The sequence below is a fragment of the Oncorhynchus keta genome, chromosome 3 (genome assembly GCF_023373465.1).
Source record: "Oncorhynchus keta strain PuntledgeMale-10-30-2019 chromosome 3, Oket_V2, whole genome shotgun sequence".
NCBI lineage: Eukaryota > Metazoa > Chordata > Actinopteri > Salmoniformes > Salmonidae > Oncorhynchus > Oncorhynchus keta.
This window is the reverse complement of record NC_068423.1, coordinates 17,542,152-17,557,810: the sequence shown is the minus strand read 5'-3', so window position 1 is coordinate 17,557,810 and position 15,659 is coordinate 17,542,152. Positions and strand designations below refer to the sequence as shown.

The 15,659-nt window shown below is 46.2% G+C and overlaps 1 protein-coding gene across 2 annotated transcripts in view; it reads left to right on the top strand.

The window, feature by feature from the left end:
* ccser2b (coiled-coil serine-rich protein 2b) overlaps nt 1–15,659 on the top strand; it is a 120,390-nt gene that overhangs the window by 69,486 nt on the left and 35,245 nt on the right. For both annotated transcript variants that reach the window (XM_035753752.2, XM_052491356.1), the window contains exons 6-8: nt 166–322; nt 7,987–8,067; nt 10,562–10,648. In XM_035753752.2, the coding sequence (XP_035609645.2) occupies nt 166–322; nt 7,987–8,067; nt 10,562–10,648 (325 nt within the window). The remainder of the gene's footprint in view (nt 1–165; nt 323–7,986; nt 8,068–10,561; nt 10,649–15,659) is intronic.

Here is a 15,659-nt window from a genome sequence, read left to right as displayed (position 1 = left end):
TGCCTGCCACTCGGCTGTCACAGGCTTCCTCCCGTAGGGACTCTGATTCACCCCCGTCTCACGTGCAGTGACTGACTGTCTCCTCTCTCCCCATCTTACTCTGACTGTCCCCCCTCTCTCGTGTTCTCTCGGTCTTTCGGCCTCCCTGTCCCTCTACCTCTCCAGTAGTGACGTTGGGTTCCAGCCATATGATGGGTACCAGGGCACAGGCTTGTCAGGTCTTCATCAGGCTGTGGAGCTGGACGAGCTGACTCTGAAACACATGGCGGAGGACTGCTGCTCTGTCAAGACCCAGCTAGAACACCTGAAGCTACTGCTGCAGGTCGGCCATACACACACACACACACACACACACACACACACACACACACACACACACACACACACACACACACACACACACATACACATACACATACACATACACATACACATACACACACACACACATACACACCGCTTCTGCTACACTCATACTCTGAACACACACACACACACGGTGGACAATTCACTTAAATGCAATCAATCCAACAATCACGCTATTTCCATGCATTGTTGGGATTCAAACACACCGACTCACTGATTTCCACTGTTAGTGTTTTTATGTCTATACTAGGGATGCGACTCATACTGAGCTCTAATTTTAGAGTTAAATGATCCTTTGTATCTTGGCGAGTCCGATCCAGGCTGGAATTATTATTAGCTGTGTATTGTCATTCAACAGGCTCCGTTGATGACCTACAATGTTACCCTCAGGACTTTTCCCCTCAACATCTAAGGTGTATTTGCACAGTCACGGATGCTTTTAAACAGTGGGCTGCACAGACAATGTCAGATTGGCTGTGTTGCTTTCTGCAGGAGAAGCTTTAGTTCTCTCTGCTGTGTTTCTGAAGAATGATGCTCAATAGTCACTGTTGTTGCGCGCTGTCCCTATTGATTTTCCATTTATCTCCCTCCTCCCCAAAGTCCCCAGAGGATGCAGGGGGGCCACATACTGCATGTGTCTCAAATGGCACTCTAGTCCCTTGATGCACTACAGGGCCCATATGGGTCAAAACGGGTGCCATTTTGTTAAGCAGACACTGTGTTTGTACATATCTGCTAGGTTTAGCTGGGACATAGTATCTTAGCCGGTGAGTTTAGTATTTTTTATTTGATTGAACTTTTATTTAACTAGGCAAGTCCGTTAAGAACAAATTCTTATTTACAATGACGGCCTACCGGGGAACAGTGGGTTAACTGCCTTGTGCAGGGACAGAACGACAGATTTGTACCTTTCGGTTACTGGCCCAACGCTCTAACCACTAGGCTACCTGCCGGCCCAAGAGAGTAGGAGAGTGATAATCACCAATATCATCTTCTGTGACATTTTGGGATATTTTCTCTATGCTGTGTCTGTAACAGTAGGCTCAGTGCAGTGACATACTGCTGAGCTGGATTTTTTAAATTACACAATCAACCTTTTGACTGCTTCTGGGAAACAATTAATTTCCCCGAAATGATCCCCGGCCTCTCCGACTATATAGCCATGCTAAATATTATTTTATTAGATCAACAAAGCACCTTAGACAGAGCCATCGATAACCTGACTCTCTCCCAGCTTGGACACAAGGGATGATACGCGTTCCGAATGGCAACATATTCCCCATGTAGTGCACTTCTGGGTCCTGGTCAAAGCCTTCTGGGTCCTGGTCAAAGCCTTCTGGGTCCTGGTCAAAGCTTTCTGGGTCCTGGTCAAAGCCTTCTGGGTCCTGGTCAAAGCCTTCTGGGTCCTCGTCAAAGCCTTCTGGGTCCTAGTCAAAGCCTTATTGGTCCTGGTCAAAGCCTTATTGGTCCTGGTTAAAGCCTTATTGGTCCTGGTCAAAGCCTTATTGGTCCTGGTCAAAGCTTTCTGGGTCCTGGTCAAAGCCTTCTGGGTCCTGGTCAAAGCCTTCTGGGTCCTGGTCAAAGCCTTCTGGGTCCTGGTCAAAGCCTTCTGGGTCCTGGTCAAAGCCTTATTGGTCCTGGACAGAGCCTTATTGGTCCTGGACAGAGTCTTATGGGAACTGGTCAAAAGAAGTGCACTATATAGGGAATAGGGTGCCATTTGAGACTCTTCCAAGTATCTCTTTGCATTCAAGCAGTGGTTCTGTTGTTGTCCCACTGCAGTCCCATAGGGCTATTGTCAACACTGTTGTCATCACTCGCATCATAGATTTGCACAGCCCCATCCACCTCCCACAGACAATTCATATCTCTGTGTGCCAATCTGACAGAATCAATGATGACAGCGGGCGATTCCCCAACGCTCCAGCAACTGAGGCTGTGGGAATGATGATGCCAAAGGCTAATAATGCGTGTCTCTGTCAGTGAGGAATGGGAGATAAATGTGGTGGCGACGTGAGGTGTCTGATTACACCAGGCTGTTATTTGTTTACTCATGGCTTGTTTCCTGTTTTCCTGTTTATACTGTTTAGTGCCTTCAGAAAGTATTCACACACTGTGACTTTTTCCAAATGTTTTAAATGCATTAATTTGAGATTTTGTGTCAGTGGCCTAAACACAATACCACATAATGTCAAAGTGGAATTATGTTTTTAGAATTTTTTTACAAATGAATTAATATCCCTTTGAGCATGGTGAAGTTATTAATAACAGTTTGGATGGTCTATCAATACATCCAGTCACTACAAAGATAAAGGTGTCCTTTCTCAATTGCCGGAGAGGAAGGAAACCGCTAGGAATTTCACCATGAGGCCAAAGGGAGTTTTGTGGCTGTTTTTGGAGAAAACTGAAGATGGATCAGCAACATTGTAGTTACTCCACAATACTAAACTAAATGACAGCGTGAAAAGAAAAAATATTCCAAAACATGCCTCATGTTTGCAATAGGCACTAAAGTAAAACTGCAAAAAAAATTGCCAAAGAAATTAACTTTGTCCTGAATACAAAACATTATGTTTGCAGTAAATCCAACACCGCACAGCACTGAGTACCAGTCTTCATATTTTCAAGCATGGTGGTGGCGGCATCATGGTATGGGTATGCTTGTCTTTGGCAAGGACTAGGGTGTTTTTTAGGATAAAAATAAACGGAATAGAGCTAATCACAGGCAAAATTTGAGAGAACCTGATTTAGTCTGCTTTCTGACAGACACAGGGCGACAGATTCACCTTTCAGCAGGACAATAACCTGAAACAAGGCCAAATATACACTGGAGTTGCTTACCAAGACGACATCGAATGTTCCTAAGTGGCCTAGTTACATGTTCGACTTAAATTGGCTTGCAAATCTATGACGACTTGAAAATGGCTGTCAAACAGTGATAAACAACCAACTTGACAGAGCTTGAAGAATTTTAAGAAGAAGAATGTGCAAATATTGTACAATCCAGGTGTGCAAAGCTCATAGGCCTTGTTTAGATTTGAAAGTTCATGCAGCTTTAGTAATCTGATCATAGAATTTCGACCGCGTCTATTGTGGCCTGATTCCTTTTTCCCGCACTATATTCAAATGCCAGTATGCATTCTACAAACAGTGGAATAGACAAACTATTATAATAGCACAACAGCAACTGATGGCAGTAGCTAATTACTGTAGCTAACTAGCCAGCTAACCTCTGTAGCTAGAGCGCAACACAGGGATTGCAAACCAGTTAGCATATTTTTTTTTTACTAAACATTAGCTAGCTAGTTAGCATTTATGAGTCCAGCAAGCACATTCGTCACACGCTAGGAACGTATTTCCTCCAACGTTAAAATGGAAAGGTGCCTCGTTCCCAAAACACACGTTTTTTCTGGAGACTTGTTGGAGGAGTGCTGATGACGTTGTCCACTGTATGCGCTTTCGGTACCCTGATTACGTCCAGACTGAGGAGAAATCTGCACACGATGCATCCGTGACCACCACCTGAAGTGGTCAGCTAGATCTGAACGCAATTAGATCACAAACTGTCTTTTCAATGCGATCTTCACATTCTGATTGCAGAAGTCACATGTCAGTGTCAAGTGTAGACACGACAAAAAGAGAGCAGAAAGACTCACAGCTGTAATCACGGGTGAGGTGAGTTGAGTTTATTTGTATTTTTTTACAGGGATAGTTAGTGCACATGAATCAACGTTTCAGTAAAAGTGCCTGTTTTAGCCAGCTGACAAATTTTTCAACCGCAGTCCCTGGGCAGGTTATTAAAAACTATTACAATAACAATACAGACAAACAATGAGCAGTGAGCACATGCAGAGCAACATAGGACAAGCAACACATAGCATGCAGACAGAAAAACATAGGACAAGCAACACGTAGCACGCAGACAGAGAAACATAGGACAAGCAACACGTAGCACGCAGACAGAGAAACATAGGACAAGCAACACGTAGCACGCAGACAGAGAAACATAGGACAAGCAACACGTAGCACGCAGACAGAGAAACATAGGACAAGCAACACATAGCACGCAGACAGAGAAACATAGGACAAGCAACACATAGCACGCAGACAAAGAAACATAGGACAAGCAACACATAGCACGCAGACAAAGAAACATAGGACAAGCAACACGTAGCATGCAGACAGAGAAACATGTAGCATGCAGACAGAGAAACATGTGACAAGCAACACGTAGCACGCAGACAGAGAAACATAGGACAAGCAACACGTAGCACGCAGACAGAGAAACATGTAGCACGCAGACAGAGAAACATGTGACAAGCAACACGTAGCACGCAGACAGAGAACATGTGACAAATAACACGTAGCACGCAGACAGAGAAACATGTGACAAGCAACACGTAGCACACAGACAGAGAAATATAGGACAAGCAACACGTAGCACGCAGACAGAGAAATATAGGACAAGCAACACGTAGCACGCAGACAGAGAAATATAGGACACGCAACACGTAGCACGCAGACAGAGAACATGTGACAAATAACACGTAGCACGCAGACAGAGAAACATGTGACAAGCAACACGTAGCACGCAGACAGAGAAATATAGGACAAGCAACATGTAGCACGCAGACAAACATCCGACAAGCATCACGTAGCACGCAGACAAACATTCCTACAAGCAACACGTAGCACGCAGACAGAGAAACATAGGACGAGCTGCACGTAGCACGCAGACAGAGAGACATATGACAAGCAACACGTAGCACGCAGACAGAGAAATATAGGACAAGCAACACGTAGCACGCAGACAAACATCCGACAAGCATCACGTAGCACGCAGACAAACATTCCGACAAGCAACACGTAGCACGCAGACAGAGAAACATAGGACAAGCAACACGAAGTCAGAGAAACATAGGACGAGCTGCACGTAGCACGCATACAGAGAAACACAGGACGAGCAGCACGCAGACAGAGAAATAGCACAAAAAGCAACTAAGTGTTTCCACACCTCACAAGCTACAGACAACATGGAAAGCGGCAATACACAGTTTGGGATTATGTTCACAAGCCTGATTGGCCTTTAGCCATGTCTTCATGTTTTTTGTGAAGGTGTGATAGTTGGTGAAGTTGTGTGTCTGATGGCAGTGTGTTCCAGACATGGGAAGCTCTCACAAAGAAAGCAGATTGACTAAAGGTGCTTTTCCTTAAGGGAACTATACAGTCACCTCTCATGGCAGAACTTGTGGATCTGCTGCCAACGGTTTGGGCTTTCTTTGTAACACAAGTACTAAGTGGAGGGGAAGTCAGGCCATCTTAGATCCACACCCTCTGAGGGAGCTGAGCTGAGCTCCATTGTTGAGCTCCAGGCAGTGTGTATTTTTATTTAATTTAATTAGGCAAGTCAGTTAAGAACAAATTCTTATTTACAATGACGGCCAAATTGAAGAGCAGCTTTCAGACTCCCTCCTACTTATGCACTGAGACGACTGGGATTTGAGAGGATGAGGTATTGGAGGGAAATAACGGGTTCAGACATAGCTGGAGACAGACGTCCCCTTTTCTGACTTTTCTACACTGATCCGTCTCGTATTGCTATACAGTATCATCCTCCTCTTCACTCCTCTTCAATAGGAAGTGTCGCACAAAACACTTCATCACTCTATGATCAGACATGTAGTAACTCTTTGGTGCTTGTTGAAATGTGGATAGCGCGACATGTTGTGTGTCAGAATATCTTTATTGAAAGCCTGATTGACACTAAAAGAGCTCTTTGAATGTGTAGCGGCTGCAGCCCATGCCATTGCTAATGCACAAGATATTCCTTTTCTCTCTGTCAGATGAAACGTTGCCATGGAAATGGCACAATCTCAATGTTAGCACAAAGATGAATGATAACCCAGGGTGCGTTCATAAATTCCCTCTGGCGATCTACTCCGATTTCAGAGCACTCGTGTCTGAGTGTGCCAGAGCGCATAATAACTGATGAATTTGCGAACGCTCAACACCCGTTTAATAAAGGTTCTATAACATATGAATTAATGTCACTTTGAAATATCCCCTCTAACCACAACCGAGAGGGAGAGAGACGGACAATTCTACAAAAGACACAAACTTTTCACCAGCGATCAAGACGACACTCTGAGCATAAATATAAATATTGATTGCAATTGTTCCCGAATGAGTGAGCGTTCATGTGTAAAGGATTAGCATTTTAATTATTATAATCATTAACTGCAGTGACTTCTTAGTCGACCCCCACTCCACCTTTTTGTCTAACAAGCCGCCATGCCGGTTTAGTCCACTAGGGCACATTCTCCTATCGTTTCATGTAACCACATTTACCATGTTTGTTTGTTTGTTTATGCATTTCTGTGAACTACTTAGTTAGTAATAAATAAATGATTTAAGACAATTGATGTATGGATGACTCATAGTGAAGACTGGGTTCGTGCAGATAACCAACAATTTACGACATTTGGAATGAGACTAACGTGAGGTAAAGTAAATAATTAATTAATTTGAAGATTAATTGATCAGATAGAATATCTGAAAAGTTATTTTAGGAAATTACAACTTTGTAATCTGAATATTTTTCCTTGGTGCCCCGAATTCCTAGTTAATTAGTTACGTGATTAATCAGTTGATCGCGCAGTAACTAATTACAGAGAATCTTTGATTAAAAACTATCAGTCTTCAGTTAATGATAGTAAAGACACGACAGTTCTATCAAACGGAGGGTGTTCTGTAAAAACAGCCCATGTCACTGGGTCTACATAAAGTGCACCGAATGCATTCAAACTTTTGACTCTCAGTGGCTTACTGAGCAGTGTGTGAGCACTCTTAAGTGCTTTTGTTAGCAAGACATGCTAAAACCACTCCTGGCATAGTTAGGCCCAACCCAGGGGGTGGAGTGGAGGTGGTAGGAGTTTGGAGAGTTTATTCAGTTGAGTGTGTGCAGGAGCCACAAAGATACAAGCTGTCACGCCCTGGTTGAAGTATAGTATGTTTGTCTTCATTTATTTGGTCAGGCTAGGGTGTGACATGGGTTTATTGTGGTGTGTTTCGTCTTGGGGGTGTCTAGCATAGTCTATGGCTGCCTGAGGCGGTTCTCAATCAGAGTCAGGTGATTTTCGTTGTCTCTGGGAGCCTTATTTAGGCAGCCATATTCTTTGAGTGTTTCGTGGGTGATTGTTCCTGTCTCTGTGTTAGTTGTCACCAGATAGGCTGTATAGGTTTTCACATTCCGTTTGTTGTTTTTGTATTGTTCGTGTTTTTTCTTCATTAAAGATGTATCGAACTAACCACGCTGCATTTTGGTCCGACTCTCTTTCAACGGAAGAAAGCCGTAACACAAGCACAGCTATTATAATGCTGGGACACAGTCCCTGCTGTTGACGAGCCAGCCTTCTGTTATAAGCCCTGCCCCAGCCAAACAATTGCTTTCTATAGCCACAAAAAAAAGCTCAAAGGTCTACGTCAGTTGACTACATAAATCTAAAATGTATATGTTAGTCATGGCAGACCCTCTCCCCTCTCACCTCTGGAACATGAATGAGTCAGCAAGTAACAAGCCTAACATGAGTGAATCCTGTATGTTTTGGTGGTGTTGTCTAGGTGGAGGTTGGTAGTGAGATGGACAACACTCTGGATACATTGAGTCCAGAATCCAGAGAGGACCCCATTCGAGTTCGACAGGTAAGGCCCACTGTTTAAACACACACACACACACACACACACACACACACACACACACACACACACACACACACACACACACACACACACACACACACACACACACACACACACACACACACACACACACACACACACACACACTGGACTACAATAGAAAGTGTACTGTCAAACAAACCCCATGTAGACAGTGGATTTGGTCCATGTTATAGTTATTTGTCCAAGGCTGTTTATCCTGATGTTACCAGTACCATCTTCTGTTTGTGTGGTTTGTTTTGTTTATTGTTTGTGTACATACCCTGTTTGTGTACACATGGCCTTAGTGGTTTGGTTTGTTTATTGTTTGTGTACATACCCTGTTTGTGTACGCTGTGGGAAATAGTACATTCTCTGGGTATCTTTGTCACTGTGTCAGCGCTAGGTCTGTTTGTGTGTGGCTGCTTGTTTTGGTATATTACCTTTTTGAACCTGGAATCCATTGTGTGTGTCTATTGTGAGCGTTTGCAATTGCCTGCATGTTCTGGGCACATTGCTTCTCTTTACCTCGAATCTCCCTCTTTAAATGACTCAGACAAGGGGTAGTCTGTTCTGTTCCTTCTCCTCTCAATGTCACAATGCCCCTGCCTCTCTGTCTCAACCAGCAAGAGAGTGAGATGGGCGAGAAAGAAAGAGAGTGGATGGGCGAGAGAGCGGGTAAGAGCGAGGGGGGGGTGCTGGCATGACACCAACGAGGGCGAGCAAGATTAACCTGAACCACAAAGACCCTAACATCATGGTCCAACCCACAGCTCTCATCCCCCTCCCTGGGGGCCAGCAGAACCCTTCTCTACGACAGCAGCTCAGCTCAGCTCAGTTTATTGACATGGATGGAGAAGGCTCCAAACCAGAGGCTCCCTATGACTGGATTGCCTAGCATGCACTCACACCACACGGCGTTGGAGCAGGAGCCAACATGTATTTATGATACATTTATACATTCAGTATATAGCCATGTATGCACTAATATGTTGGTCATGCATGGACTGTGTGTTTGTCTGGCTGGGCTGGAGTGTAGGGAGTGTAGGGACCAAGGAGGGGAGTGGGCAATGGGTAGCGGCCAAAGGAAGCTGGGCTGGGAGCACATCAGAATGTCTGGGCCTGGGGCTTCCGCTCCGTCTTTGGCTGAGGCACATTAAAGTTGCATGGCCAGGGCCCCACTGTGGCGCTGAGCCTTTGATGTGCTGCCTTGACCCGGGCCCAGCTTATTATCTCTCCCCTCCTGACAGGTGTATTGTGCATCTCCCTCCGTATTTCATCCTCTGGCTTTCCAAACATGCTCTTTCTCTCTCTTTCTCTCCCCCTTTCGTTCTCTCCCCCCTTCTCTCACCCCCCTCTCGCTCACTCGCTCTCTCTCTCTCTCTCTCTCTCTCTCTCTCTCTCTCTCTCTCTCGCACTCCCTTGCTCTCCCCTCTTGCTCTCTCTTCCCCTTCTCTCTCTCGCCCCTCCTCATCTCTCTCTATCCCCTATCTCTCTCTCTTATCTCTCTCTCTCTCACAATCTTGTCTCTCCCCTCTCGCTCCGTCATCTCTGTCTGTGCATCTCCCTTTGTCTTTCATCCTCTGGCTTTCCAAACATGCTCTTTCTCTTGCGCTCTCCGCACTCGCTCCCTCGCTCTCTCACACTCACTCCCTCGCGCACTCACACTCTCGCGTGCTCCCTCGCATGCTCTCTCGCTCTCTCACACTCTCCCGCGCTCTCTCTCTCTCCCTTCTCGCTCTCTTTCTCTCCTTTGCCCCTCTCTCTCCTCATCTCTCTCCCTCTCACAATCTTTCTGTCTCTCCCCTCTTGCTCTGTCATCTCTGTCTGTGCATCTCCCTCTGTCTCTCATCCTTGGCTTTCTAAACATGCTCTTTCTCTCTCGCTCTCTCTCTCCCCCCCTCTTTCACAATCTTTCCATCTCTCCCCTCACGCTCTGTCATCTGTCTATCCTCTCTCGCTCTCTCTCCCCCTCTTTCACAATCTTTCCATCTCTCCCCTCTCGCTCTGTCATCTGCCTATCCTCTCTCGCTCTCTCCCCCCCTCTTTCACAATCTTTCCATCTCTCCCCTCTCGCTCTGTCATCTGTCTATCCTGTCTCTCTCTCTCTCTCTCTCTCTCTCTCTCTCTCTCTCTCTCTCTCTCTCTCTCTCTCTCTCTCTCTCTCTCTCTCTCTCTCTCTCTCTCTCCCCTCTCATTCACGGGCTCCGTCTGTCTCTCCCTCCTGCAATGAGACATCCCAACATCCCAGCCAGGTTTGTGACTCTGACCTGTGATTGGTCGATGGACCCCCCCCCCCCTGTGTATTTTGGGGCTAGACTTTGTGTTCCCTGCCGTCCTCTGGAGAATTCACAAATTGCATTCTGGCTCAGATCTTGGCAGCCCTGCGGCGGACGGGTGGAGATGTGTGTTTAAGGCCAGTAGGGGTCAAATAAAACTGTGTGGCTGTACTAAGATGTGTCTTCTCTGTGTTTTACAGGTGGAGGAGCTGTTGAAGGAGGTGCAGGAGCTGAGAGAGGAGCTGAGAAGTAAAGATAGGATCATTGCTCAGCTCACCAAGCATGTGGTATGTACTTATTAGCAGTGTTGTAGAACTCAAGACCACATATTGAATAGCTCGGGTCTTGTCTTAGTCTCAGATCCTTTACTCGGTCTCGCAATGATCATTGAAATAAAATAAATAATAGAAAATCGATGCCTATTTCTAATTATTTTAGTGTTCAAAGGTAAAATAAATAGTTAGTGCACACCTTCCTAAAATTGTGTTGCACCCCCCTTTGCCCTCAGAATAGCCTCAATTCGTCGGGGCATGGACTCTGCAAGTTATTGAAAGCGTTCCACAGGGATGCTGGCCCATGTTGACTCCAATGCTTCCCACAGTTGTGTTACGTAGGCTGGATGTCCTTTGGGTGGTGGACCATTCTTGATGTAAATGTGAAACTGTTGAGCTTGAAAACCCCAGCAGTGTTTCCGTTCTTGACACAAACCGGTGGGCCTTACACCTACTACCATACCCCGTTCAAAGGCACTTAAATTGTTTGTCTTGCCCATTCACCCTCTGAATGGCGCACACACAATCCATGTCTCAATTGTCTCCAGGCTTAAAAATCCTTCTTTAATCTGTCTCCTTCCCTGCATCTACACTGATTTTGAAGTGGATTTAGCAAGTGACATCAATAAGGGATCATAGCTTTCACCTGGATTCACCTGGTCAGTCATTCATTTGCACAAGGCTACTAGGCTACCTTTGCCTTCTTGAAATGCAGTACCTAAACCACTATAAACTGTGCGCACGCGTGGTCTAAAGTTGGCGGGAGGATCAGCACATTCTCACGTCAAGTTCAGTTTTTAGAAATGACAACTGCTGCGTGAACTGGTACATGCATATTTTGTACACTACCGTTCAGAAGTTCGGGATCACTTAGAATTGTACTTGTTTTTGAATTATATATATATTTTTAAGTCCGTTAAAATAACATCAAATTGATCAAGAATACACTGTAGATATTGTTAATGTTGTAAATTACTATTGTAGCTGGAAACGGCAGATTTTTTATGGAAAATCTACATAGGCGTACAGAGGCCCATTCATTATCAGCAACCATCACTCCTGTGTTCCAATGGCACGTTGTGTTAGCTAATCCAAGTTTATCATTTTAAAAGGATAATTGATCATTAGAAAACCCTTTTGCAATTATGTTAGCACAGCTGAAAAGTGTTGTACTGAATAATTTTTAAATTTGGCATTTTTATCTATTTACAGACTGATTTGTGAGCATTTGAAGAGGAGCTCTCTATTTACCCCCAGAAAACATTTCTGAATGGCTGAAGAATCCATATGTTTTTCTGAAATATTGACAAAGATTTACTCTACATTTGGAGCTTTTATTATGGTGCTGATCTGACAAAATGATAATCATGGTCTTGAATTGGACTCGCATTGCTCTGGCCTCGGTCTTGACTTGGACTCGCTTTAGGTGGTCTCCAACACAACCCTGCTTACTCGTGTGCAAAAGTTTACTTCTATTAAGTTAACACTAAGCGCAAACTCCCTTTAAGTGCAGTGCACTTCACCAGCTCCGACTTCCGACCTTTCTCATGCCAAGTCACTCTTCAAGCTAGTCACTACCACTGTGGCCCATGCACAGTAAGTGCTGTCAAACCCCATGATTTTACCTCCAAACCCACAGCCACTTATGGGTCACATAGTGACATGTCATCTCTCATTAGTCTATAAGCCTCTCCTCTGCCATCCACTCACTGTGGGGATCATACATTAACTATGGGCTCCATAGGGCTCCAATGGGTGCCTGCTGTGTATATCTCTGGGCAGGGGTTGGGTCTGAGGCTGGCCATGCTGTGGTGAAGACTTCAGAACTGCAGGAGCAGCATCCAATGGTGGTTTGGGCCCAGTGTGGGAGAGAGCTGTACTTGAGTTTCCATGCCTGGATGTGTCTTCGAGGGCCTGAGCCACTCCAGCTACCTGCTACTGCCCCGAAGGTAGAGTGGGAGGAGCGCTTTTACTGTTAGACCTGTCCTCTGTGGGCAGTGTGGTTCCTACTCTGGGTAGATCTTGTGCTATCATTGTTAGACCTGTCCTCCGTGGGCAGTGTGGTTCCTACTCTGGGTAGATCTTGTGCTATCATTGTTAGACCTGTCCTCCGTGGGCAGTGTGGTTCCTACTCTGGGTAGATCTTGTGCTATCATTGTTAGACCTGTCCTCCGTGGGCAGTGTGGTTCCTACTCTGGGTAGATCTTGTGCTATCATTGTTAGACCTATCCTCCGTGGGCAGTGTGGTTCCTACTCTGGGTAGATCTTGTGCTATCATTGTTAGACCTGTCCTCCGTGGGCAGTGTGGTTCCTACTCTGGGTAGATCTTGTGCTATCATTGTTAGACCTGTCCTCCGTGGGCAGTGTGGTTCCTACTCTGGGTAGATTTTGTGCTATCATTGTTAGACCTGTCCTCCGTGGGCAGTGTGGTTCCTACTCTGGGTAGATCTTGTGCTATCATTGTTAGACCTGTCCTCCGTGGGCAGTGTGGTTCCTACTCTGGGTAGATCTTGTGCTATCATTGTTAGACCTGTCCTCCGTGGGCAGTGTGGTTCCTACTCTGGGTAGATCTTGTGCTATCATTGTTAGACCTGTCCTCCGTGGGCAATGTGGGTCCCTACTCTGGGTAGATCTTGTGCTATCATTGTTAGACCTGTCCTCCGTGGGCAGTGTGGTTCCTACTCTGGGTAGATCTTGTGCTATCATTGTTAGACCTGTCCTCCGTGGGCAGTGTGGTTCCTACTCTGGGTAGATCTTGTGCTATCATTGTTAGACCTATCCTCCGTGGGCAGTGTTAGGTTCCTACCCACTCTGGGTAGATCTTGTGCTATCATTGTTAGACCTGTCCTCCGTTGGCAGTGTGGTTCCCACTCTGGGTAGATCTTGTGCTATCATTGTTAGACCTGTCCTCCGTGGGCAGTGTGGTTCCTACTCTGGGTAGATCTTGTGCTATCATTGTTAGACCTGTCCTCCGTGGGCAGTGTGGTTCCTACTCTGGGTAGATCTTGTGCTATCATTGTTAGACCTGTCCTCCGTGGGCAGTGTGGTTCCTACTCTGGGTAGATCTTGTGCTATCATTGTTAGACCTGTCCTCTGTGGGCAGTGTGCTTCCTACTCTGGGTAGATCTTGTGCTAGCATTGTTAGACCTGTCCTCCGTGGGCAGTGTGGTTCCTACTCTGGGTAGATCTTGTGCTATCATTGTTAGACCTGTCCTCCGTGGGCAGTGTGGTTCCTACTCTGGGTAGATCTTGTGCTATCATTGTTAGACCTGTCCTCCGTGGGCAGTGTGGTTCCTACTCTGGGTAGATCTTGTGCTATCATTGTTAGACCTGTCCTCCGTGGGCAGTGTGGTTCCTACTCTGGGTAGATCTTGTGCTATCATTGTTAGACCTGTCCTCCGTGGGCAGTGTGGTTCCTACTCTGGGTAGATCTTGTGCTATCATTGTTAGACCTGTCCTCCGTGGGCAGTGTGGTTCCTACTCTGGGTAGATCTTGTGCTATCATTGTTAGACCTGTCCTCCGTGGGCAATGTGGTTCCCTACTCTGGGTAGATCTTGTGCTATCATTGTTAGACCTGTCCTCCGTGGGCAGTGTGGTTCCTACTCTGGGTAGATCTTGTGCTATCATTGTTAGACCTGTCCTCCGTGGGCAGTGTGGTTCCTACTCTGGGTAGATCTTGTGCTATCATTGTTAGACCTATCCTCCGTGGGCAGTGTGGTTCCTACTCTGGGTAGATCTTGTGCTATCATTGTTAGACCTGTCCTCCGTTGGCAGTGTGGTTCCCACTCTGGGTAGATCTTGTGCTATCATTGTTAGACCTGTCCTCCGTGGGCAGTGTGGTTCCCACTCTGGGTAGATCTTGTGCTATCATTGTTAGACCTGTCCTCCGTGGGCAGTGTGGTTCCTACTCTGGGTAGATCTTGTGCTATCATTGTTAGACCTATCCTCCGTGGGCAGTGTGGTTCCTACTCTGGGTAGATCTTGTGCTATCATTGTTAGACCTGTCCTCCGTTGGCAGTGTGGTTCCCACTCTGGGTAGATCTTGTGCTATCATTGTTAGACCTGTCCTCCGTGGGCAGTGTGGTTCCCACTCTGGGTAGATCTTGTGCTATCATTGTTAGACCTGTCCTCCGTGGGCAGTGTGGTTCCTACTCTGGGTAGATCTTGTGCTATCATTGTTAGACCTGTCCTCCGTGGGCAGTGTGGTTCCTACTCTGGGTAGATCTTGTGCTATCATTGTTAGACCTGTCCTCTGTGGGCAGTGTGCTTCCTACTCTGGGTAGATCTTGTGCTATCATTGTTAGACCTTTCCTCTGTGGACAGTGTGCTTCCTACTCTGGGTAGATCTTGTGCTAGCATTGTTAGACCTGTCCTCCGTGGGCAGTGTGGTTCCTACTCTGGGTAGATCTTGTGCTATCATTGTTAGACCTGTCCTCCGTGGGCAGTGTGGTTCCTACTCTGGGTAGATCTTGTGCTATCATTGTTAGACCTGTCCTCTGTTGGCAGTGTGGTTCCTACTCTGGGTAGATCTTGTGCTATCATTGTTAGACCTTTCCTCTGTGGACAGTGTGCTTCCTACTCTGGGTAGATCTTGTGCTATCATTGTTAGACCTGTCCTCTGTGGGCAGTGTGCTTCCTACTCTGGGTAGATCTTGTGCTAGCATTGTTAGACCTGTCCTCCGTGGGCAGTGTGGTTCCTACTCTGGGTAGATCTTGTGCTATCATTGTTAGACCTATCCTCCGTGGGCAGTGTGGTTCCTACTCTGGGTAGATCTTGTGCTATCATTGTTAGACCTGTCCTCCGTTGGCAGTGTGGTTCCCACTCTGGGTAGATCTTGTGCTATCATTGTTAGACCTGTCCTCCGTGGGCAGTGTGGTTCCCACTCTGGGTAGATCTTGTGCTATCATTGTTAGACCTGTCCTCCGTGGGCAGTGTGGTTCCTACTCTGGGTAGATCTTGTGCTATCATTGTTAGACCTATCCTCCGTGGGCAGTGTGGTTCCTACTCTGGGTAGATCTTGTGCT